The 22,844-nt window shown below is 43.5% G+C and overlaps 1 protein-coding gene across 5 annotated transcripts; it reads left to right on the top strand.

The window, feature by feature from the left end:
* The first annotated feature begins 98 nt into the window (after positions 1–98).
* On the top strand, positions 99–22,557 carry nfyc (nuclear transcription factor Y, gamma). Of its 5 annotated transcripts, none has more exons than XM_084380130.1 (11): positions 99–201; positions 11,648–11,757; positions 11,930–11,998; positions 13,056–13,169; positions 15,275–15,370; positions 16,704–16,880; positions 19,818–19,886; positions 20,286–20,438; positions 20,697–20,801; positions 20,954–21,013; positions 21,334–22,557. In XM_084380130.1, the coding sequence occupies exons 2-11, from the start codon at positions 11,659–11,661 to the stop codon at positions 21,451–21,453; spliced, it is 1,062 nt and encodes a 353-aa protein (XP_084236256.1). In that variant the 5' UTR covers positions 99–201; positions 11,648–11,658; the 3' UTR covers positions 21,454–22,557. The 5 variants fall into 5 exon arrangements, with proteins under 5 accessions (XP_084236256.1, XP_084236253.1, XP_084236257.1 ...); XM_084380127.1 differs by having other exon boundaries at positions 11,927–11,998; XM_084380128.1 differs by lacking the exon at positions 99–201 and adding an exon at positions 3,286–3,376 and having other exon boundaries at positions 11,927–11,998.
* Positions 22,558–22,844: the final 287 nt, after the last annotated feature.

Genomic DNA, 22,844 nt, shown 5'->3' with positions numbered 1-22,844 from the left:
TTCTCCATATCCCATTGTAATTTAGTGAATTTAATGACAACCGGTGGAGACGCCGGTGCTCAGGGAACGTAACTGCGACGTCATCACGTATACGCACTCAACTCTTTCCGGTTCGAGCCGCAGCCATCTTGTTTCCCCTTGCTAGCTAAATAAAATAAATAATACGCTGAGCCGGACTTCTCTTCGAACCCGTAAAACAAAGTGAGTAAGAAATTAAAATGCGTGTGTGTCTAGAGCGTTTACGAGAATGGAGCCCGTGTTGGGTGGAAGTAGGGGCAATTACTTCGCTTCTTTTCATTTGCTGTTCTTGACCAATAGACGATTGTTTTGGAAGATGAACATAGGCGCCATTTCCCTCCCCGCTCTCTGAGGCGCTTATTGGTGGCCCGCTGAAGGGATCACGGGCGGTCAGGAAACTGATGTTTGGTGTCCACCATGTTGGCTCCTATGTAGCTGATTGTCAGACGGACTGGCTATTTCTAACCGACCCCGAATGGCGTCAGTTGCAGAACGAGCTTAGCCCTAAAAACCTTGATTGGTGGAATCTAGTCCGAGGTTTGATTGGTCTGAAGGACAGATCCAAACGTTGTCTTTATTGGTTAGATTGCTTCTTCCTAGCTTTGGAAAGCTTTGCAAACTTTCATTTGATGGCAGGACACGTTGTCCAGTGGTAATTAAAATTACACACTCAGCGGATGTCCACCTGTGTTGCACTACAGTCGCCAGTGTGCATCTCCAACAAGCTAACATTAACTTCACTAACGTTAGCACGAAGTGACAGTGGCCACCGTAACGTTAGCCAGCAGTGCTAACTCTTGTGTTTGTCCTCAGTGTGTAGCAGCCGATATGCCACAGTTCGCACTACATTGCGTTTTAATACTAAGTTTATTTAGGGCAACCATAGGTTTACTGATAATTAAAATCTTCCGTCTGCGTGACTGGGATGGGGCATTGGTTTCTGTCTCCTGCTAGCCGCTTTGTTCGTCCTAACTGGCTTATAATGCATACTGTAGCGACCTAGTTAAAGTGAAACATCGCATTAAAGGCTAACGCCTTAAAGCACAAAGTTGCCCTTACACCCAGTGTAGGTTAAATGCATTTTAACATCGATATGCCATTATGAAGTGTGTCTTTGTTTTCTGAATCAAGTCAGTGTAAGCATCACTGCTGTTCTTAATTACACTTAATGTATATACCATATGATGCTTAAATAATTTAATAGTTTTAGCCACAATATAAGAACAGAATAAAATCACCTGCACTTTTTGGATTAGTTAGATTTTGTCATCAATAATTGGAAAATACTTAAAATATATTATATATCCATATAACCACAAGTGAACATAAGAATTTCCAAGGTGCCTCAGCGTGTCCTATTCATTGTTAGCATTGGAGACAAATACTGTGTACAGCTTGCAGCCTTTCCTACAGCTGTAGTTTGCTTTATTAATCTATCAGAGGTGTAATAATGTTCTGTTCTCATTTCACTGTTCTCTGTGCGTGTTTAATCTAGCTGCTACATTATATTTAAAATGACTGAATGAGGGTCAGTCATACCTTAGGGAGCTTAATCTGCGTAACCAGTGTGCAAATCAGCCAGCTAACCCCTAAGTCATGCAGGTGTGCATGTGTTTTTGCATGTTTGTCGGTGAATGCATGGCTTGGCCTGGCTTTCCCTGCGGGTGCTGTTTGTTTATGAAACCCATAGTCTGGCTGGTGTATGTTTATCTCTAAACAGCATCACTGAGAGCAAACATGTCCCTGCTATGGGCGGCACAGGTCATGGGAAGGTCTCATTTGTACGGTGACCTTGCCAGGTGTCATTACTGAGGCATTTTGGGTAGCCAGAATACATCTACACTGAGCACGGCTCTGGCATGGCAGCCACGCTGGAGAGATTAATCTTTGTGCAGCTCCACTCTAATCATTAACAGGATGGCTGTAGTACCTGCTCTTGTCCCCATGCTCCTCACAAAAATAGAAAAGGGAACATTTAGCTTTGTTTCTCTTGAGTCTCTATCTTGTTCGCTCGCCCTCTCTCCACTTGTTCCACCCCTCCCATCCTGTAACAACTCTCCTCTCTGTCCTTCTCCATCCTTCCGGTTCCCCTCCCCCTCTAGATTTTTCATTGATGGGGCAGGTTTTCTCTCTTTCTCTCTCACTTAAGCTTGTTGTGTTCCTCACTACAGTCGGGATTTGCAGTAATATGCAGAATAAAGCTTCACGTCATACCACCATCCTTTGCACAAGTGATCGCTTAAAGGCTTCTCTGGCCAGAATGTCATTACAATAGCACCTTCAGTTTCTGTCACTTCTAGACACTTTATTATCTTATTTTTCTGTGTCCTATTAAGTTTGCATATAGGATGTGGAATTATTGATGTAGTTGGTGTTGTATAAGTCATGCACATGAGCGGCAGTGACCTGCTTTGGTGTTCTAAAGTAAAGGTTACTGTGTAGAAAGTATGCACATTGAACCAAGGTAAGTTAACAAGAAGGGCATTGTATGACATTGGTGACGGTTTTTTTTTTTTGATGACGTTTTAATGGTGGAAGCTGCTGTGAGCATACTTTTTTGGGGTCAAGACAACAATGTCTTTGTTTACACACTTTCTCCCATATCTCTCAAGTCTTGTTTATCCACAAATAGCAGGAGAATCAAATGCACTCTTTCCTTACCCCCCTCCTCTGTGGCTTCTCACCAGTCAGCTGATTTTTCCTCACCTTGTTCTGAGGCTCTGCAACGATCTGTTGTGCAGTAATTCGTTTGTGTGTAAATTTGATCGACACCATAATTTGGGGTTCATTGGATTGATGTGGTTAGGGTAAGTTGCATAACTAAATGTTCCCATGAGTCATAAGAATTTGTTGAATTAAGTTAAACTAATTCATATTCCAAGTGAATAATGAGTGATCATGCATGCAGACTGTTTTTTTCCTCTGCTAGCATAATATTAACAGTACAATGAATCTCATTATAACAAGTAGGCTGGTTAGAGGCTGGATGTTTGTGGTGTGACTGTGAGCAATGAGAAAGCAAGGACAAAATGTGTGTGTGTATGTGGATGTGCATGTATACCTGTGCACACGTATGAGACAGCGAGTCTGCCTAGTATGCTTTTGTACTTTAAATCATGTGGATGCAACATGCGGCATCCATTCTGGCACTTGCCTCAGCCAGTGAGGGCCAGCGTGGCTGCCTGCATCACTGTGCTGTCAGCCTGTAGCAGCAGAGAGGAGGCGGGGCAGAGGGAGACATTTAGTTTGACATTGTAAATAAGCAGAGAGCAGTTGTCAGAGAGCAGCCCGTGGAACCATTCTCATCCGTCCAGCAGCAGGAGAGGCAGGGGACCGCCTGAGGACAAACAATGCCGAGGCAAGCAACCAATAGCACGCCCTCGCACACTCCCTGAAGAGCTTTCCACAACTTTATTTGCTCTTTTTCACCTATTCTCCTCTCTACTCTCTCTTCCTCTTTTCTTTTCCCTGACCCCTATCCTGCAGCTCAAGGTAACTTAGAGCAGGAAGTTGGCTGTCGGTAAAAGGGGGTTGGGCGGAGGAAAGGGGAGGAGCGGGGGATGTGTCAGAGCTGATTGGTGTGTGCAACATCCAGTTGCATAGCGGGACCTTGTCTTCTCATTGGCTGCAAGTGTCAGAGTGAGGTGGGAGTCGGGTGTGAGGCGGGGTTTGAGTATCATGTAGCATGCTAGATTGATTACTCTTGAATGTTAAAGGGGAAGGAGGCTAGAGATTTTTGTCTGTGAGTCGGGAGTGCCGCTGTACTGTTTGCCTGCTGTTGCCTGCTGCTGCTGCTGCTGGCTTTCTGTTCCCTCTCGCCCGGGCCAGGGGTCAGCTCAAAGACAAACGCATGGGGTCACTGGCGAGAGAGGGGGGAGAGGGGTGAGAGAGTGAAAAAGACAGAGAAAGGGAAAAGGTCAGTGAGTTGAGGGGACTTGGTCAGAAGAGAAACAGGAAAGACGGGGCAGTATGTTTAGGCAGGAGGAGGACGTTGGGGGGCTGCTGAAGGAGACGGGGCAATGTGTAAAGGGAGAGTGGATACAGAGAAGGGGGAGGGGTAGAGGAAGGGGGGCTTGCTCTTCTCTGTGTGTCCAGGCTGAAAGCCTTTTTAAAGCCGTCCAGTGGAGCCAGAGTGCCTTTTGTCTGTTGATACGATCAGGGGGACTGGAGGAAGTGAAGGAGCTTGAGAGAGTTTTTCTGTCAACCTCTGTGTCTCTTCTTCCTGCCGCCGTCGCTGCTCTCAAGGAGACTTGGACAGGGCTATCTGTTTCCCTCTATTCTGCTCTGCTCCAACAGGGCAGACCGTTCACCATGAAGGGCACAGGGGTAAGTCCGACCGCTGGAAACACACACACAGAAAGAAGAGAAGACCTGTCAAGTTTGTTAGGCTTTGAGTTTAAGAATAAATTGTTCATCTCTGTTCACTTTCTGATGTCTCTCCATCACGTTCTGCAGTGATGTGACGGTGTCTGTCCTTTACAGCCGTCCTCAGTCCCCCTCCCTCTCCTGTCCTGTAGTACTCTCCTTGGAGGATTGGTGTGTGTGTGTGTGTGTGTGTGCGCGCGCGCGTCTGCCTCATCCATTTCCTTCAGTTATCACTTCAGTACACGTTGACACTTCTATACAGAATGGACGGTGGTTTTATAAAAATCTGTGATTGTTGTTCATGCTTTTTTGCAAAGTAACAATGCAGAGTGAAGTCTGTCTGTCTTTGGCTGTCACTTGTTGTGTTTTGACTTTGAACCGCCATGCACACAGACTTCAACACTTGCATGGCTGCCAGACTCTGTGCTCAGATGCACTTCACTGTCTTGGCGGTGTTGATATCCTGGGGGGCCTGTGGCCGCAGTGGCTCCCGGAGCTGGCCCGGACCCCCGCTTTTCCCCCGGACGTCCTTGTTTACACACTTGCGCCAGACAGTGACGCAGAGCTGAGAGGCAAAGATGGCATCCGTGTTGAAAGGAGATTTGCTGCAAACGGAGGACTCCGAGAGAATATCTCTCAGTGTTGTTGTCACTGTTGGTGTCAGGGGTCCCCAGGGGCGGAGGTGCAGCTGGTTGCAGTGACCTCAGGACCCCCCCAGGCCCCCGCCCCGACAGTGCCAGACACCCAGATGGGACAGACTGTCAGCCTGTCAGCTTCAGGGGCAGAGGAGGCTAATAGTTTGATCTGATCTCTTCTGATGGAATCTTTGGAGGGCGCCTCTTCTCTCCCTCGCCTCTGACTCCTTTTCTCTCCCCCTCCCTTGCTCCCTAATTGAAAGTTTCCATTGGTGCCTTTGACAAAACCAAGTCCCGTTGGGGAAAGAGGGAGAGAGAGAGTGCGGGAGATTGAGAGAGGGAGACTAAAAATAACTCTTAAGTTGAAGCCCTTGCTGCCAAATCCCAGGGTTGGCTGCTGTCTGCATGCGATTTGAATATCATTTGTGCCCCGGACTATACCGTGGCCACACCGGGGGGAGAAAAAAGTCAACGAAAGGCGCTAAACACTTTGACGTAGCTTTCCGCTTATCACTAAGGTGACCACTACCGCCGAATGTTCACTCTTTTGCCCTTGCCCCCCCTCCCTGTGTTTTTACATGTGTAAACTGTCACTAAAGCCAGTGTGGGCAGCCAGGGGGTGTCAGCTATGTTCCTGCATATAATATGCAGGTAGCTTTAGCCCTGCCTACACTGACGCCAGAGACTGGGCCTAGCATTGGATGAAGGTCACAGGAATGTGAGATTGGCTCCTGCAGTCTCTCTGTCAGCAACGAGAAGGAAACATGTAGAGGGAGATGAGAGGACACAGCAGAAGCGAAACTCAAAGGGGGATACGAAACATCGCTAATATGTACAGTATCAGATGTTTTTATTAAGCTTCTTAGAAAGTACACAGCTTGAACCACTGGGGTCACTTAAGTGCTGCAGTGAAAGTTGAAAAACCTGTCCTTTTCTATCCTCCCCCTCTCCCTCCCCTTCTCTCTTTCATCTCTCTCTCTCTCCCTCCTCCCTCTCTGGTTTCTCTCTCTCTCCTCTGTTGAATGACCTTGGGAGATCAGTGACTAGCACTTCCTGGAGTTGGCTTGAAGCAGAACCAAGGGCAAAGTTTGCAGGGCCGTTTGATTGGCCGGTTCGGTCCAGCCGTGCCAAAGTGATGTTGCATCGCAGGTCACAGTCAGTCATTATCACCCTGTTCTTTCTTTTTTTTTTTATCACAAAACATTTGCACCAACATCTGTGAAATTGTTTTGCATGTCCCAGTAGTTAATCTGTAATTCCTGGCTGGGAACTTCTTGTTTTTTTTGTTTTGCCTGAGTAGATCATTTACCCTGCATGCTGTAACCGTGCCAGTTTCTGTGTGGTATTTGTGAGTGGGTTCATCGAGGTGAGCGCTTTAATAGTTTACAATTTGTAAATACGCACCTGATTTATGGTGATAATTCGAAACTAATCAGTATGACGTTTGTTACCTAGTATACTAGTATTTATTCAATCTATACAGTTATAATAAAACTGACATACTGAATGTTAAACATCTCCAGTTTCTCGGTGGTCCAATGATATATCCCTGGTTTATGTTAATGCGTGTTCTGCAAACAGAGTTGCATTTGTTTTTCTGCTTAGGAGGCCAGTTAAAACCCAGCAGACTTTAACCTTTAGTGACCTTCCTGCCGAACTGCCCACTCTGCATCACTGACAGTTTCACACAGCAGCATGTGGAAAAATGACCTCCTGCTAAAGACATGTCAGTGTAGCAACACTCACCACATAGCTGGTACCATATCATATAAAAGAGAAAAAATATGTGTTTCGGTTGATTTCATCATATATAGTGAAACAAGGTGGCAACCACTGCATGTGGGTACATACTGGCTCTTTGTACAGCCTAATGCTCTAACTGTTAGTAACCCTGAAGCATAACTATGTGGACAGTTACTTTAAGGTCACAGTATGGGAGAAATATATCATCTGTTTCTGTTGTTGCAGTCATTGAATTTAAAGAGAGCTGTAAAAAAAAACACCATGTATACTATCTAGGATTACCTGAAATATGCTTATATAAAAAAGAAATGTAGTGAGCTGGATTTTGATTGTACTAATTTACAATTTATATTTATTTTTTGTATTGTTTAAGACCGTTGTCACATCTTCTCACACTCTTTTGTGAATAAATAAATAAATCAAATCAAACAGACGTATCAAGTAAAAGGCTGCACTGATTATATCGCTAAGCTGTGTAGGACTGCAAAGTTATGAGATCATCACGTAATCATCATGTAATGTAGCAAAAAATATACATTACAATGACCCTTAGTGGAATGGAAACGGAAGGGTTTTTTTGGTTGAGCAAACACTTAATTATGATTCAGCAAAATAGTATGTGTTACCCTGATATAATTTGAAATTTATTTAAAAAAACAAAAACACTGATAGGTTACAATTCAATACTGTATATAAGCAAATTTACACAATGTGGTAATCATCAACCTTAATACCACGGTATACCTTGAAAATGATATAATGCTGCAATCTTCAAGCTTTGAGATTAAGTTCCTCTGTGACCAAGGTTCAAAAATACAAACTCATTGCAGATCATGGTACCTGCAACACATTTTTTGCCTTAATTTAATATATGCATCTTTATTTCCGTGTTGGTTAGGTCCTCTCAATTCACATCTGTTCCTATGTAAAGTGTCAACTCTGCTTCAGGGAAACATCTGGGGTGAGATGAGTTCTTCTTCAGCCAAACAACAATGTTATAGTGAAACACCTCAGGGAAAAGTTCACTCCTCTGCCACAAATCTTCTGGTTGTCCTAAACTGCCTCATTACCTGTCAACTGCACTCAGCAAAATTAAGCTCAATTTGCACTGATCATCAGGTCATTAAAAGGTCATTAAAAGGGCATTTAACTGCAGAACATTTCACTTTAACCAAAGACCAATTCATTAATTGTACTCTCTTTTGTAGCAATTTCTTTCTGCAGAAAGTGACACGGGAACCATTGTCTCTTTGCCCCTTCCTTGCCCTTTTACCAATCTTAAAGTACAAATGAATATGGCTAAGTGATACTATCTTGTTGTTTTTTCCGGTCTCCTGCCTGTGCTGCTATCAGGTTTATTTCGAGAGGAATTGAAGGCTCATGTAAAGTGGTGTGATGTCAGAGTTGGAGCGAGTCGCTGATGCTGCTGTGAGTGGCCACTTGATGTGACGTGCCAGTGAGCGAGAGAGGGAGGGAGGGAGAACGAGGGAGGGAGAGCAAGAGAGGATATGTGCAGGACGGGGATGGCAGAACAAAATTAGCGCTGATTCAGCTGCTGCAAGCGGAGCAGCATTGACTTTCTCAGAGAAGTTGGAAGAGGAGTGATCAGGTGAAAGTAAGTAAGACAGAGCAAGAGAGAAGCACACACACACCTACGAGTGACAGAGAGAGATGGGAAGTACTGGAGAGGAGACAGGAAGAGAGATGTAGAGCCACTCAAAGGAGGAAGAGCAAGTTGCTGTGTTGGACAGTGTCGACAAAGCACAGACATCACATTTGTCCTCAAAGACTCACACACACAGCAGAGTTCATAGGAAACCCAACACCGGCATCTCTCTGTCTCGATGACCCGATGAAGGACAACTGAACCGCAGGGAAGAGGAGGAGAGGAGAGATGCATAGCGCAAAAAACACAATGTCCCCTAATATAGCAGCTTAGAACAGCACAGCAGAGATGAGTTTGTCAGGATCATTACAACAGAATGATGTACAGTATTATCTAGACGCTCACATGAAAGCACAATACATTTACATTTGTCGAAACTTTATTTATAGGGACTTACAATGCTAGGCTTGAACTGGACTAACGAGCTTTGACAAATTCTTAGTACAGATTTCCATTTAAGTAGCACTTCAACGCTTCCTATAGATTAGCTATACAGAAGCAAATAGGACTTATCACTGCAGATAAAATAAGACATCTTGACACTGGCTTTCTGTAGTTGTCTGCATCAACCTCCAGACCTTTTACAACGTTTATAACGCTGACATTTATTAGCTTTCGGGGAGTTTCAAAATTGATTTTCTCTGTGCAGCGGATAGCCCCACTCAGAGTGTTTGTTTGACTAGTCTAGGCCGAGACCATAGAAGGTGTTGCAGAAGTCAGCAGAAGACATCCGAGGGCTCCCACGCAAACTTTCCATTGATGCAAAGCCTTGGGAAATATGGTAATATTGGTGTACTGAAGGTAGAACATGTTAGCTAGCTGGAGGAGCAATGCTCAAGGGCGTGTTGATACTTAGCCCTTCTCTTGTCTCTCACACATACGTTGTTCTGTTTCTCTTTCCCCTCTCACGCTTCAGCCTGCCTCTCGCCACACTTGCCTTCTCATTTCTTCTCACATATATTGACTTCCCCTCCGCCCCCCCACCCTCCTACTGCTGTGGTTAGTGCATGGCCGTATGTTTAGATTGAAGGTCACAGGGTCAGAGAGGGGGTTGGGGCGTATGTGTGATTTAATAACAAGCTCCCCCTCTGTGAGTGTTTTAAAAGAAGAAGCAGGAGTTTTAAGAAGAGGCATGTGAATAAGGAGGGGTGGCCTGCATGTTTTCTTATCTTTTTTATTTATCAATTGAATCATTTTCTATTTTAACTCCTCCTCTGTTTCCTCTGGGCAACTGCGTTGTTACCATGGTAATTAGCCTGATGGTTGTCTGTAGTGCTGTCAAGTGAATTGCCTAATTATTACTCCTTATCAGGCTACCAGTAGGAGAGAACCACACAAGCTGGCAGACAGCACACACACACACACAGATACACAAGGTTGTCTTGTTCAAAATGATCACAAGATCAAGTGCTGATACGGGTGTTGAAACGCTGTTTAGCTGGAAAAACAAAAAGCTCTCATTGCTCTTATTTTTTTCACCCTATTTGCATGGTCATGGTTTTGCACTGAGGCAGTGAAGAAAAACGCCAGATGTTGGTTCACCCGATGGGCAGAGGTGGAAAAACTACAATTCCCATCAGTCCTTCCTGCCCCGTGGAATGCTGGGATTGTTCTAGTGACTGCAGGATCTCAATCAACCTTGAAATGCAACTGGACACTGGAGCGTCAGACAGAAGGGGAGACATTGTCAAGGTCAATCACTAGCCTGGCATGCCGTAGCTACAAGCGGCCTGATTGATTTATATAAAGCCAACCCCCCCCCGCTGCCATTCTGTCTCATTGATTTAGGGTACTCTCTGTCCAAAACCCTATGACAGAACAGGACGCAGCAGTGCTTCTTCTATATTATTCAGTAACTTCCACAACTGCCAGAGATGCAGTCTTTCCTGTCAAAAATCAATCGGGTTAAAGGCCTGCTTTCTGAATTACTGATTTATCTGTGTAAAATATTTACAACCGCACTTAAGTGGTACGGATAAAGGAGCTGATGTGGTCCCAAAGTCAACACAATCCCCTACAACGCTGACACTGGATGGAGGGCTAGACTTGGAGGCTGTCTTTTGTTTTGTGTTTGCCTGTCAGCTGGACCAGAGCTGCAGCCATTCACGCTTGTTGGCCCAGAGTGAGAAAAGAAAGAGGAGATAAAGAGGAGACCCCCCCTTCTCCTAACACTCTTTTTCTTTGTTCTGTCATGTCTCTCGCCGCGTCTCCATCTTTCTGTCTTGTTTGACCCACATAGCCAGTTTGCACAGCAGTCTGACTGCGGCCCCGTCGGTCTCTTACCTCCCCCTGTTAAAGCCTTTGGCACTTTGTCTTAGCGCTGGATTAATGCTGAACTGGACATGGCACTACGAGCCCTCCCTCAGCAACGCACGCACACACACACGAAAACACAACCCGTCTCTCTTGAGTAGCTCCACACACTCATCTCTTGTTCTCCCCCCCCCCTCCTCCATGTTTCTTTTTCTTCTCCCTTCTGCCAGATCTTTTCAGCGAGGTAGAGAGTAAAGGGAGAGAGTGAAAGAGTGCGATCCAGACACTCCGAGCTCTGCATGCTCAGACAGGCAGGCCAATATTCCCCCAGCAGATTCCTGGCATGCCATAGTAACCTGCTGGATCCTCTTTCAAACCGTCAGACCCCTTGTAGAAGCACTGGCTTTTATGTCTACATGCATGTGTGTGCGTTACAGTTGGCTTCCTTCATTGTACAACTTTCTGTGTGCGTTCGAAGTGTGCGTCCACAAAAAAGTTGATTGCTGTTGTTAAGGAATCGTTTCTCTATGACACAAGCACACACGCATATCTCAGATCTGTAACTTTAGCGTTGTCCTCAGTGTATCGGGTCACTGGCAGCAACTGACTTCCACATGACACACTTGTGTTTGCAAACGAGCTGCTGCTATGTGCTGAAGGTGATAGAGCCATTCATAATCAGGGAGTTTGCAGCCAGTCTGGTGGCGGACATGTCAATATCCCGCAAGAACAAGAATAGAAGTCCGCTGGGGCTCTATTTTAGATTTCACTGTATTATAATTATAGGCTGTGATGGAATATGTGGTTCTGACACACGTGAAGCGCTCTGGGCAGCACAGGCCTGGGTCAGACTGACACTGTATTCTCTGACCTGTCTGAATCATCACATCACATCTTTGTATTTGTGTTTTGTAATAACTAACCTTGTGCTTCCACCTCTCTCCTCCCCTGTCATTCCTCGGTGCAGCAGAGTAGAGGATGTCCGCCGATGCGTTTGGAGCCGGGGGCAGCGATGCCCAGCAAACCCTGCAGTCCTTCTGGCCTCGAGTCATGGAGGAGATCAGGAACCTGACTGTGGTACGCTATGGCCATTGAAACAGACACACACATTTGTCACACACTATTTAACTCTTAAGATTCATTGGTTTCATGTGGTTTCAAACACACACGCAAGCAAATACTTAAGGACAACTTCTATCACGTTCTATTGTTTGTCCCTAACACAACGGCTATCCATTATTTCCAGAAGGATTTTCGTGTGCAGGAGTTACCTCTGGCTCGAATCAAGAAAATCATGAAGCTGGATGAGGATGTCAAGGTAAGAGAACAGCCTAAATAATTGTTAATTTTGATAAAAATTATTACTATTATTATTAGGGGCAAGTATACGAAAGGAACCACAGAGCTCGAATACAATTCCTGCTACAAAACTGAGAAATTCAATTTACTACAAATCTGACTGAAGCCAGTATTTCTGAGTTTGGTGTTGTTCCTGGAACATCATAATTCATGTTGCTCCAGGACCATTATTTCAACTTATGAAACGGCTTAGTCCACATCTGAAGCAAGCTGTTGTGGCTGAGTGGGTTGACTATTGTGACTCTCACTCAGGAAATCAGGGTTCATATCTCGTTCGGAACATTCACGATACAGTTGTACAGCGTGTATTATTTTACGCTAATTTACCTCTGATTTTCCGTTTCTTTTTAGTATTCTGTGTCTGTTTGGTTAAGTTTAGGAAACAATACTACTTGGCGTTTTTTTCCCCTTCTCTTATTGCAACGGATTATCAGCCTCAACTGTTCGTAGTCTCTAAAGAGAAAGCCTTGGAACATGTGTGTGTGGCTTGAATGTGTCGTGTCAAGAGCAGCACTATCCCCTTAGTTAAGCAGCAGCTTAAAGTGGTAAAGAGATCAGGAGATCTCTAACATATCTGAAGACAAGACCCTTCTGTCAGCCCTGACACAGCAGCTTTCACTGCATGTGTACATGTGAGCGCTGTGGTTTCATTACAGTCAATGTTGTACATTTCAGCTTTACATTTAAAAGTGGAGTGCCATTAAGAGGTGTTGTCGAGCACAAACAAAGGTTTGAAGGTAACCAACAATTACACTGAAAAGAATAATAACGTTCAAGTATGTAAGTGAATAATGATGACATTCTCCTACTAAGCAATATAGCTCTGTTTGAGTAGTGTTTTGGGCTTACACATTGTTGTTATTATTAATAATGGTCTTTTTAAAGATAAATGCTCATTTTGCAGCACTTTTGAATGCGATGTGGCCATTTGTTACTCCTGAGTGACTCACGTTATAGCTGATATGTGATTGATGTTGTTGTCTGTGGGCGTATTTAACTCCATCTCCTCTGCACAGATGATCAGTGCAGAGGCTCCGGTCCTGTTTGCCAAGGCGGCTCAGATCTTCATCACAGAGCTTACCCTCAGAGCGTGGATCCACACTGAGGACAACAAGAGACGCACGCTACAGGTCAGACACACTCGAAGAGATGTGTGAACAGTGTTCCTGTCGTTCTTTTTTCACTCCTTCACACGTTCTGCTCTGATCAGATCACGTTTCTTCTTACTCTCTTTCTGCGCCATTAGTTGGTATTGTCACATCTGTTAATGGTAATAATTACACCTCCTTTTTCTTCCTTCTTTATATTTCTACCATCTTTTTCTTTTTGACTCCTCTCCCACACCCTTGCATCATTGGCCTGTTTGTTGTGCCTGTGTCTGTGTGCATACATAAGCAGAGGCCCCCATACCAGCATCCCCTTGAGGACTATCCCTCTGTTTAGTTCTTTCTCCCTCCATTGACTTTGAAAGCAAAGCTAGGCGGGTGCTGCTGACCCACTTTTCCCTCCGGTGCCATTTTGCCTGCTCTGCTGTCCCAAAGTTGAATAAGATGGACTCTGGAATGATGTGAAGTGGAGAAAGGAAAACAGAGAACATGAATGTACTGATGGGAACGTTCGGGAAAATCAGACAAGAGCTTGTCTCACCTGGACGTCAAGAGAGGGAAAACTGTGGAGCAGAACATGAAAGCCCTTAAGTCCACTTTATCCATTCACATACCTCTGAGAGATTAGCCCATGGATATGTGTGTGTGTATGCCAACGCAGGTAGAAAAAGAGGCTGGAAAAAAGTGTTATCTCACTCATCACAGTCAGTCTAAGAGGGGTGTTGAAGACCTACTTTGGAAGTGTGGTCTCTTTGCTGTTGTCTTGACTTAGTCCTTTTTTAGCATGAAACTCTCCATTGTTGGAACTCTGCACTTTATGCTTTAAATAGAAACTTCATTTACTGTGCAGGTTTTTACATGTTAATTACATTTTACACCAAAGATAATGCATTAGGGATGCGTGACGGTTGAACCACACGAATGTGTGATTTTCTTGTGACTAAGTGAGGGAAAACCTCCATTTCCACATGTTCACACATACACGCACACACACGCAGAGGCCTATTGTGAAGAGGGCACGCCAGTTGGGGTCGCCATAGCAACGCTCATCAATAGAACAAGTGTAGATGTGACCTGGTGTTACCAGATATTAATCAAGCTACTATAAATAGCCTGTAGTGCAGGGAGGGCCATGGTGGGGGGTCCTGACAGCCAATATCCTGTGGAAAATTCCACAGAGACAGCACACTGCTGTGGATATAGGAAGCAGCAGAGGCTGTGCTGACGAGGACTCGAGCACGTCATTGCGTCGTGTTCATTTCCACCCAACACACACACACAAGCTCTATGAATGTGATGCAAGGGTGATTGTTTATTATGGATCAATTTGTCTTTAGCAACTGTTGGTTTGAATAAAGTTTTTAAACTCTCAAATAACATAGTTAGAGCTTTAACTAATGATTGTTTTCACTATGTTTAATCTGGAAACTAGAGGCGGATATATCAGGATATAGCCTAAAAATATCATGATATTATTTTAAGACCGATTTATCTCTTTTGCTGATTAATCAGCACCGATGGGCCTTTTTACAAACTATCGGTTCTGATAGTGGCTGTTTGCTGCGACTGTGTATATGACAGATTAATATATTTTTTTACATATTTATTATTTTGACTTAAATGTTCAGTTCACAGTTATTTCATTTCTAATAAGGTCAAAGATTGCTCTTTTCTGATTGGCCAGTCAATCTGCATTCAGCTTTTTCTTCTCAAAACTATTGCCATTGTATCAGCCTTTGAAAGTCCACCGTCAGTCGCCCTCTACTGGAAAGAAAGAAATCCTCACACATGAGAAGCTGAAACAAGCAACTCTTTGGTATCTTTTGCTTGAGAAGTGACTCAAAAGATGAATTGAGTATTAAAATAGTCTGTGATACATTTTTTGTTGACTTGTCGATTCAGTTTAAACTTATCATCTCTTCCCTTGAGCTCAGTTTTGAAAGCAAATACCTGCTACAGTGCTACTGGGAACTTGGTTTCAATTCCACAGTAGCCCCTTGTGTGGCTATTCTGGGAAAGTTGACCTTAGGACATGAAGCGTGGTTATATATAGGTCCCTGCATATATTGAATTAGCACAATTAAAGCCTGACCTCATCATTTGACCATGTGTGTCTGTTGTGTTTGCAGAGGAACGACATTGCCATGGCCATAACAAAGTTTGACCAGTTTGACTTCCTGATTGACATTGTGCCCCGCGACGACCTGAAGCCACCTAAACGGCAGGTAGGAAAGCACACAGTGCCAGGAAAGCAAATGATTCACAAGGTGTTGTTTGGAAAATAATTTGCTTACAGTTAGCAAAGGAAAGGAGCTGATCGTTCGGGGTCATAATCCCAGGTGCTTTACTATTGTTGGCAACCCGGAGGTGCTGTAAACATCCTTGACTGGAAGCTGGGGTTTGGACAGCGAGGGCTTTCAGTCGGATGTTTGCAGCATCTTATTGCCTCTGACAGCCAACAGTAATCTCAGCGATGACTCTCGCACAACTTCATGTCCTCTACAAGGGACTTATCCAAGAAGGATAAAGTCAAGTGCCCTTTCTTACAGAAAACATCACATCATGTTGGAAGTTTTGCTCAAGCAGGACATTGACTTACAAATGTACCATACCAGATGGAGGAGTGAGCGATTTGAATTTGTTGTCAAGTACACTGTCTCCAGGCATGTAAACATCCTACACTCTCAGCTGTGTTGTCATGGAGCTGGGAGAGGGGTGTTTACGCTTCTGGTGATGGAGAAACCTCATCAAGATGAAACCTTGCTCATTAGTTATGAAGCAGCATTATACAGATCACTGTTAACGATAATTGGATGTGTGATCATTGTTAGACCTGTGTTCAAGCCTCCATGCGACAAGCCTCCATGCGACAAGCATCTAACCTGCAAATTCTGACGCTGCAGTTATGTGGCTGACCCAGGATGAGGACAGACAGAAAGAACATTTACACACATAGATCAATAGCTGTCACAAAATTAGATTCGGTATACCTACTGTATATTACAGTAGGGTCAAAGATGCTTGATGGTGGTTTTTTTTTGTTATGTAGCTTTCACGTTGATCATCATTAGGACAATTATGTGTCACAAGTTTCTTAATATTTTATGTTTAAAGTTCACATGATGCATTATCTAATAATTATCTGCTAGTTTACATAAATGTCCAGAACAGAATTATGTATTAAAATAAACACCTAAATGCATATATTCGATGTTTTCTTTACACAAATCTGAAAGATGACATGTTGTGTCAGCAAAATATCCCCAAATCTCAAAATTGACCAGTGTATGAAAACAACGATGTTCACCTGTGGTTCTCCCGTAAAACACATCACCATGTTCAGCCTACCATGCCTCTAGACCTGCAGTCTATGGTATTGACCAGTATAGCGCTTGTAATGGATCTTATGGCCAGATTACATTACTCTTCTCCAGCCACATCCCATCAGTTATTTATCAGACTTACCCTCCTCTACCGTTACACCTGCAACAATAATTCATGGAGATGTAATGAACTGATAGGCCTTCTTCCATGTGTGTGTGCGTGTGTCATCTTCAGGAGGAGATGCGTCAGTCAGTAGCTCCAGCCGAGCCGGTGCAGTACTACTTCACTCTGGCCCAGCAGCCTGGAGCTGTGCAGGTGCAGGGCGCACAGCAGGCCCAGCAGGCCGGCGCACAGACGGCCACGACCATCCAGCCCGGACAGATTATCATCGCACAGCCACAGCAAGGACAGGTACTACTGATGCCTTGTTTTCACAGGGTTTCCCACAGAGTGCAAATGACACACAGCAAGATTCAAAGAAGCAACAACAAAATGATCTTTAGGAAATGATAAAGGCCATGTGGAGAAATGAGTGAATTCCTGACTACAGCTAACAGTCCCCACAGAAACACAAATTACCAGTTGACGAAGTTCACACTGAACTTGCAGTGTGTGTGTGTCTGTAATTTCCCTCTAATTATCTATTCATTTGAAGCAAACTTTTTGAAAAGAAAATAGAATAAAACAGGAATTATTTCCTTTAGTTAGAAGACGGCGATAAAGGCTACATTATGCATGGCTGCAACAGAATAGAGGAAGTGGAAGTTGTAAACTGCAAAGAAACAAGTTGTTTTACAATCACCAACAAACCCCAAAGAGGAAGAAGAAGACAGAAAAAACATCTACGAGGGAATGTGGGAATTCATCTGGAGATGGGAATCTTATGGCATTATCTGGGAAGAGGCCGGTGTTTTACACAACTTCTTCCTCTTGCTTCCCTTTTTTTTCTTATTTTGTAGAAGCAGAAACACCTGATCAGTGCGAGTGAGTTAAATGTTTGCTATGTTAGAAATTACTCAGGAAAGGTGTTTCTATATCCCACTGAGCACATTAACTTTTGTTCAGTAAAAGCAAAATCCCCCTCAAACGAGTGTAAAAGCTTTTTTTGAATGTTGCTGTTTACATCAACCTTTTCTAATGCCCTACTTAAAAATGTGCACAAAAATACAGTACATTGATGGAAATACAGCCTGTGTAACACTCTGAAAAGATTGCCTTCTCCAAATATTACAGGCAGCACATTCTAAACTCCACCCAGTACCTTTCATGCTGCGAAAGGCTGATTTACTCGGGGTCATCACACCTGACTTTATTGATACAAGTCTGAGCTCACATTCAGTAGCTAACCACTCTCCCGTCGGCAAGAATAACTGAACCTCAGAACACACCCAGCGCACATAACTAGACAAACACCCTCCCTGTGAATCCCTACAAAGGAAACATTTAATCTTATATTCCCTTCTCTGGTAATAATTAATATGGTTTGTAATGGAAAATGAAATGTTTACAGACACACAAGGAAAGTCTCTGTAACCGGGCACTATCAGTCCCAGTTTTGCAAATCACGGACTCCACAATTTACACACATAACATGTACAGTGTCAGTGTGTGAATAATGATTCTGAATGATCCTAAAAGCATGAAGTAAGCAGTTAATGTGTTGCCTTATAAGTGAAGGGCAAAGCAAAACACAGGAAAAAATTCAAAGGATGATTATCAAAGTGTGTATGTTTTTTTTCTAATGTTTCTCATCCTCGCTCGTCATTTGCATTCCAGTTAAAGAGAAATGAGCTGACAGTAACAAAAACTGAAAATCAATAGCTGGTCCTTAATGGAACCAAGTCATTAGCACACACATACAAAAACACACACTGCTCATTGCACACACACTCACTCACAGACTTTTTGGGGGGAGTGCGATTCCTCTCTTTAGTAAAGTCTTTTCACCAGTCAGTAAGATAACAAACATGCATATTAGGGGACACCTCTCAGGCGTCTTTCTTTCTAATCGTCTCACTCCTGCTGCTTTTGCTGCCGAGCATGCTCTCTCCTGCTCAGCCACTGCTTGTCATGTAGCTGCACTCTTGGGCTGCCGTGGTACTTCATGCTGCTTCAGCAGGCTGCCTTTAGCTGAGCTGTCATACTCATTTAGACCTGGCCTGATTCACTAGCGTCGCTGCTGCTGCTGCAGTCCCTACTGAGAGCAGGGAGGTCACAGTTTGACACTCACCTTACGTGGACTCCATCATAGGTTATTTACAAGGTGGAACATTTAAAGGTAGACCTCGAGGTAGAAAGTGGAAATTTTAAAGTCGACTCCCCAAAGATGTACTTGGTTTGTGCTTTTGAGATAAAATAATAACTTGGAAGCATCTCAGTCCCTCTGTTGTTACCACATGGCTATGAACCTTTCCCACTTGTCAGTATTTAAGTCACAAGTGTTTGCAAGTGCAAAACAGAGCTGGTCAGTTTGCCACTACCCATCCGGCGCATGCCAGTAGATTTGGTCTATGGAGGGAAGTGTTATCAAGAAATGCTTGAGAATAGGGTTGCCTAAACTTTTTACCTTGGAGGGACAAAACTGAAACTTAATGGTGAACCAGTGACCAGAAGCAGTATTTTTGTATTATTATTAAGATTCAAAATAGAATTTGATTCCCTTAAGTTCTCTTAATTTGCTGACCTCCTGCTCAAAGCATCACTCTGTCCGCCATGCTCAGAAAAAATAAAAACCACTAAAACGGCATACATTTTTTTTTCTAGGAACATCTTGCGGGCCAAATCGAACCTTGTCATGGGCTAAATTGTCCAGCGGGCCTCATTTTTGGCCAGCCCTGCTTTAGAGTCTAGAAGGAAAAAAAGACAAAGAAAAGATGGTGAAATTTAGCATTGGGACAGATGATGGGCAGAGATCTCAATTCAACCCTTTATTTATGCATCCGTGTGTCTGTGTGCAGAGCTTTCAGTGTCACTCGTTGTCGGGGTTGTACCAATTCTGTCATTTTTCTCTCAGGTCACCAACTCTCAAAAGCACTTACGAAACCACGGTTGACATTACTGAAGCTGATGTACATGCCACTGTGATGTACACGCATTCTCCAAAACCTGTCCACGATTATTATTTTGTACCTCTTTCTGACATTGCACCTCAGCTTCTTTATCATTCATAAACATACCATTAAATGTCATTTGCTGCTTATTTGTCACCGCTGCTCTAACACTGAAGCTCTCTTTTCTGCGCAAACACTCCACGCGCTTACGTTCACGTGTTAAGTTGTTGCAGTCGCTGCTTTCTCTCACTGTGTGTCTTTCTCTCATTTTCTCATTCTGTTCTGTCGCCGCCATCAGATGCTGCAAGGTGCCACAATGCAGCAGTTACAGCAGGTGCAGGTGCAATCACAGGGCACACCCATCACGGTAAACACACATGCATTTATATGTTCACTAACCACACACTCGTACCCACGGAGGCCAGTGCTTGTTACGAGCTCTGTTCTGTTCAGGCGACTGAGGTCTGTCGGAGTGATCGCAGCATGAGATCAGGTGGCCGTTTCTAGATAGTGTGACAGACAGAAGAGAAAGAGAGGACCTGAAACCTGCATCGTCACCTTATGTCCCGACTTCTTTTGTACATGCCTGATGATCTTTTAACAGTCTTTTCAAATTTAAGGATAAGCTTCTTGGTTAAAATCTTATTCGAGGGAAATTAGTGATTTCCTGGTGCTTTGCTTTGAGTCAATCATAAACTACATGCCTGTAGCAGCTGTGGTACAGCAACTAATACGTTACATCTCTCCTCCTTTTCATCTCCTTTAGAGTGCGCCTGTGGCTATGCAGGTGAGTGAGGGCCAGCAGGTACAGATTGTCCAAGCTGCTCAAGGTCAAGCTCAGACAGCTCAAGCCCAAGGCCAGACCATGCAGGTCATGCAGCAGATCATAACCAACACAGGAGAGATCCAGCAAATCCCGGTAAGAGTTTCAAGCTGGATAAAAAGTGATGGGAACTAGAGGAGGGATTGCACGAACATGTTTTAGTCAATTATCCATCCTTTGATGGCAATCATAAGTTAAAAGTTAAAAAGTTAACAAAAGTTAACAATTCAACAGAGGCAATTGACTTATTTCCGTTGTTGTTGTCCAGAGGAGGAAAATGGCTGTGACCTCTGTGTTCCAATGACCTTTGCTCTAAACCAAACTCTGTCTCCCCCTTCTGTTGGCTGTGTGTAGGTTCAACTAAACACGGGACAGCTACAGTACATTCGTCTAGCTCAGCCCGTCTCTGGGGCGCAAGTAGTCCAAGGACAGATTCAGACTCTCGCCAACACCCAGCAGGTAATCACCATAGCAACAAAAACAGCTTTATTAAAGCATGATCTGATAACAAAGTATTTATATTGTTCAGTTGTTAAATTAATTGTACAACCCAGTTGTAAAATGATAAAATGATTGAATCTTTAATCTTATGTAACTTCTTTTGTTTTCAGATCACACAGACAGAGGTGCAGCAAGGACAGCAGCAGTTCAACCAGTTTACTGATGGACAGGTAACAAATGCAGTAAATGTAACTGTGATGTTTTGAATTTGGCATCTGACTTAATGTCATTATTTCTGGCTTGTTAGCATTACTAGCATTTCTCATTTTAACACCCCAAATCTGATTTAGACTAAATGTGATTATAGAAAAAAATGAATGACATTTCTAATACAATCAGATAAAGATTTGAATTATTTAAATGTTTTATTTGTTATTTAGAAACGATCTAAACAACACCTAGTAACAACCCAAGAGTTTATTTTATAATCTTAAACCTTGTAGATTCCACAGAGACCATCATCCTCTCTGTCTGTTTCTCTGTTTTACAGCAGTTGTATCAGATTCAGCAGGTGACGATGCCAGCAGGACAGGAGCTGACCCAACCAATGTTCATTCAGTCCACCAACCAGACAGCTGACGCACAGGTCACGCAGGTCACCACTGACTGAGCCCAAGCAGAAACCTTTTCTCCACACACACACAACACGCATACCAGCCCATGTGATGCCGACAGATGCCACCGACTTCGACAACAAATTCTAATGTAGACGAGTGACCCATAATGTTATAACACTCTTTTTTTGTAATAAATTTATTGCACTGGATGAAAAAAACCAAAGGGACACCGATTGACTGCAGAATATCATGTTAAGTTGCATCCATGTACGCATCCACTGCCGCAGCCCCTGACACCAGTCTCTAAGCAGACCAACTCTATTCTTCCTCTCATTCTTAAAACATGAAAGAAGTGTCCATCTCTGTCTACACCACCTGCTCCTGGCGTATCTGTGGTTGAAGTTAGCCGTGGGATTCTTTACCTTTCCTTCTGTGAACACATGAATCATACCCTCTTTATTGTCTTTCATGTAGTTGAAGATGAAATGAAGCCATATACCTCAGATTTCACTTTCTACAGCAAGTCAATCGTAAGGGATCTAAAGAAGAGGTTATAAGGTTCAACAATAATTTCATGTAGTTTCTTTGTTGTGTCGTTTTCCACGTTGACGATGAAGCATGACTTTTTGTTGTAAGGGCTTCGATTTGTATAGGATAACTGCGTGCGTGTGCTTGTATTTCAAGCACACGCTCCACTGTCATCTTTACTCTTCCATTTTGTTTCTTACCTTCGCTGTTTGTTCGCCCCTCTGTCTTTAGAGCGGGGAATCTTTCCCCTGCCTCTGTGCAGTCTCACACAACCTTTCTACCCGGGTGGTTTTGGAGTCTTGTGCCCTGTTTTAAGTCTCATGTACAAACACATGACTCCGTCTGGAGCAAAAGAAAAGAAAAACACCCTTTTTTATAGAACTCATTTTTTCAATACAAGCGTTTTTGTTTTTGAGATGATGTTTCACGCCTCATACCTTCCCCCATCATTGTTTTTGTACAGTAATGATTATTATCAATGTTCTTATTATTATTGTTGTTTTTGCATGTAGTTAAAACTGCCAGCATGACATGCAATAGATAGGTACAATTTTATTTTTGACGTTCCTTTTTTGTAAACAAACTTTGTTTGTGAGAAAAAATAAAAACCATAACTTGTCTAAAAGCCACGTTTTCATGGTGTGTTTCTGAGTTCGTGTCACCAAGTACTAATCTTTGTTTTCACTGTTTTATTTTAGGTAAATTGAAGCACTATACTAGTGCGTGGAGAGTAGACAGGGAGACAGGAGAGAAATGCAAGAGCACACCAAGAGATAAGACTTGAACCAACCCCCCCCCCCCCTACTGTATTTCCAGGTAGACACATCTCATCAACAGAGGAGGAAGACAGTTGATTGTGGATTCTCATGCCCACTTTTCAAATACTGATGCTCTGGGTTGGTGTCCTACTCAAGCT

The sequence above is a fragment of the Pagrus pagrus genome, assembly GCF_965226575.1.
Source record: "Pagrus pagrus genome assembly, chromosome: 17".
NCBI lineage: Eukaryota > Metazoa > Chordata > Actinopteri > Spariformes > Sparidae > Pagrus > Pagrus pagrus.
Note: the sequence above shows the minus strand (reverse complement) of the source record. Positions and strands in the feature narration are given on the sequence as shown.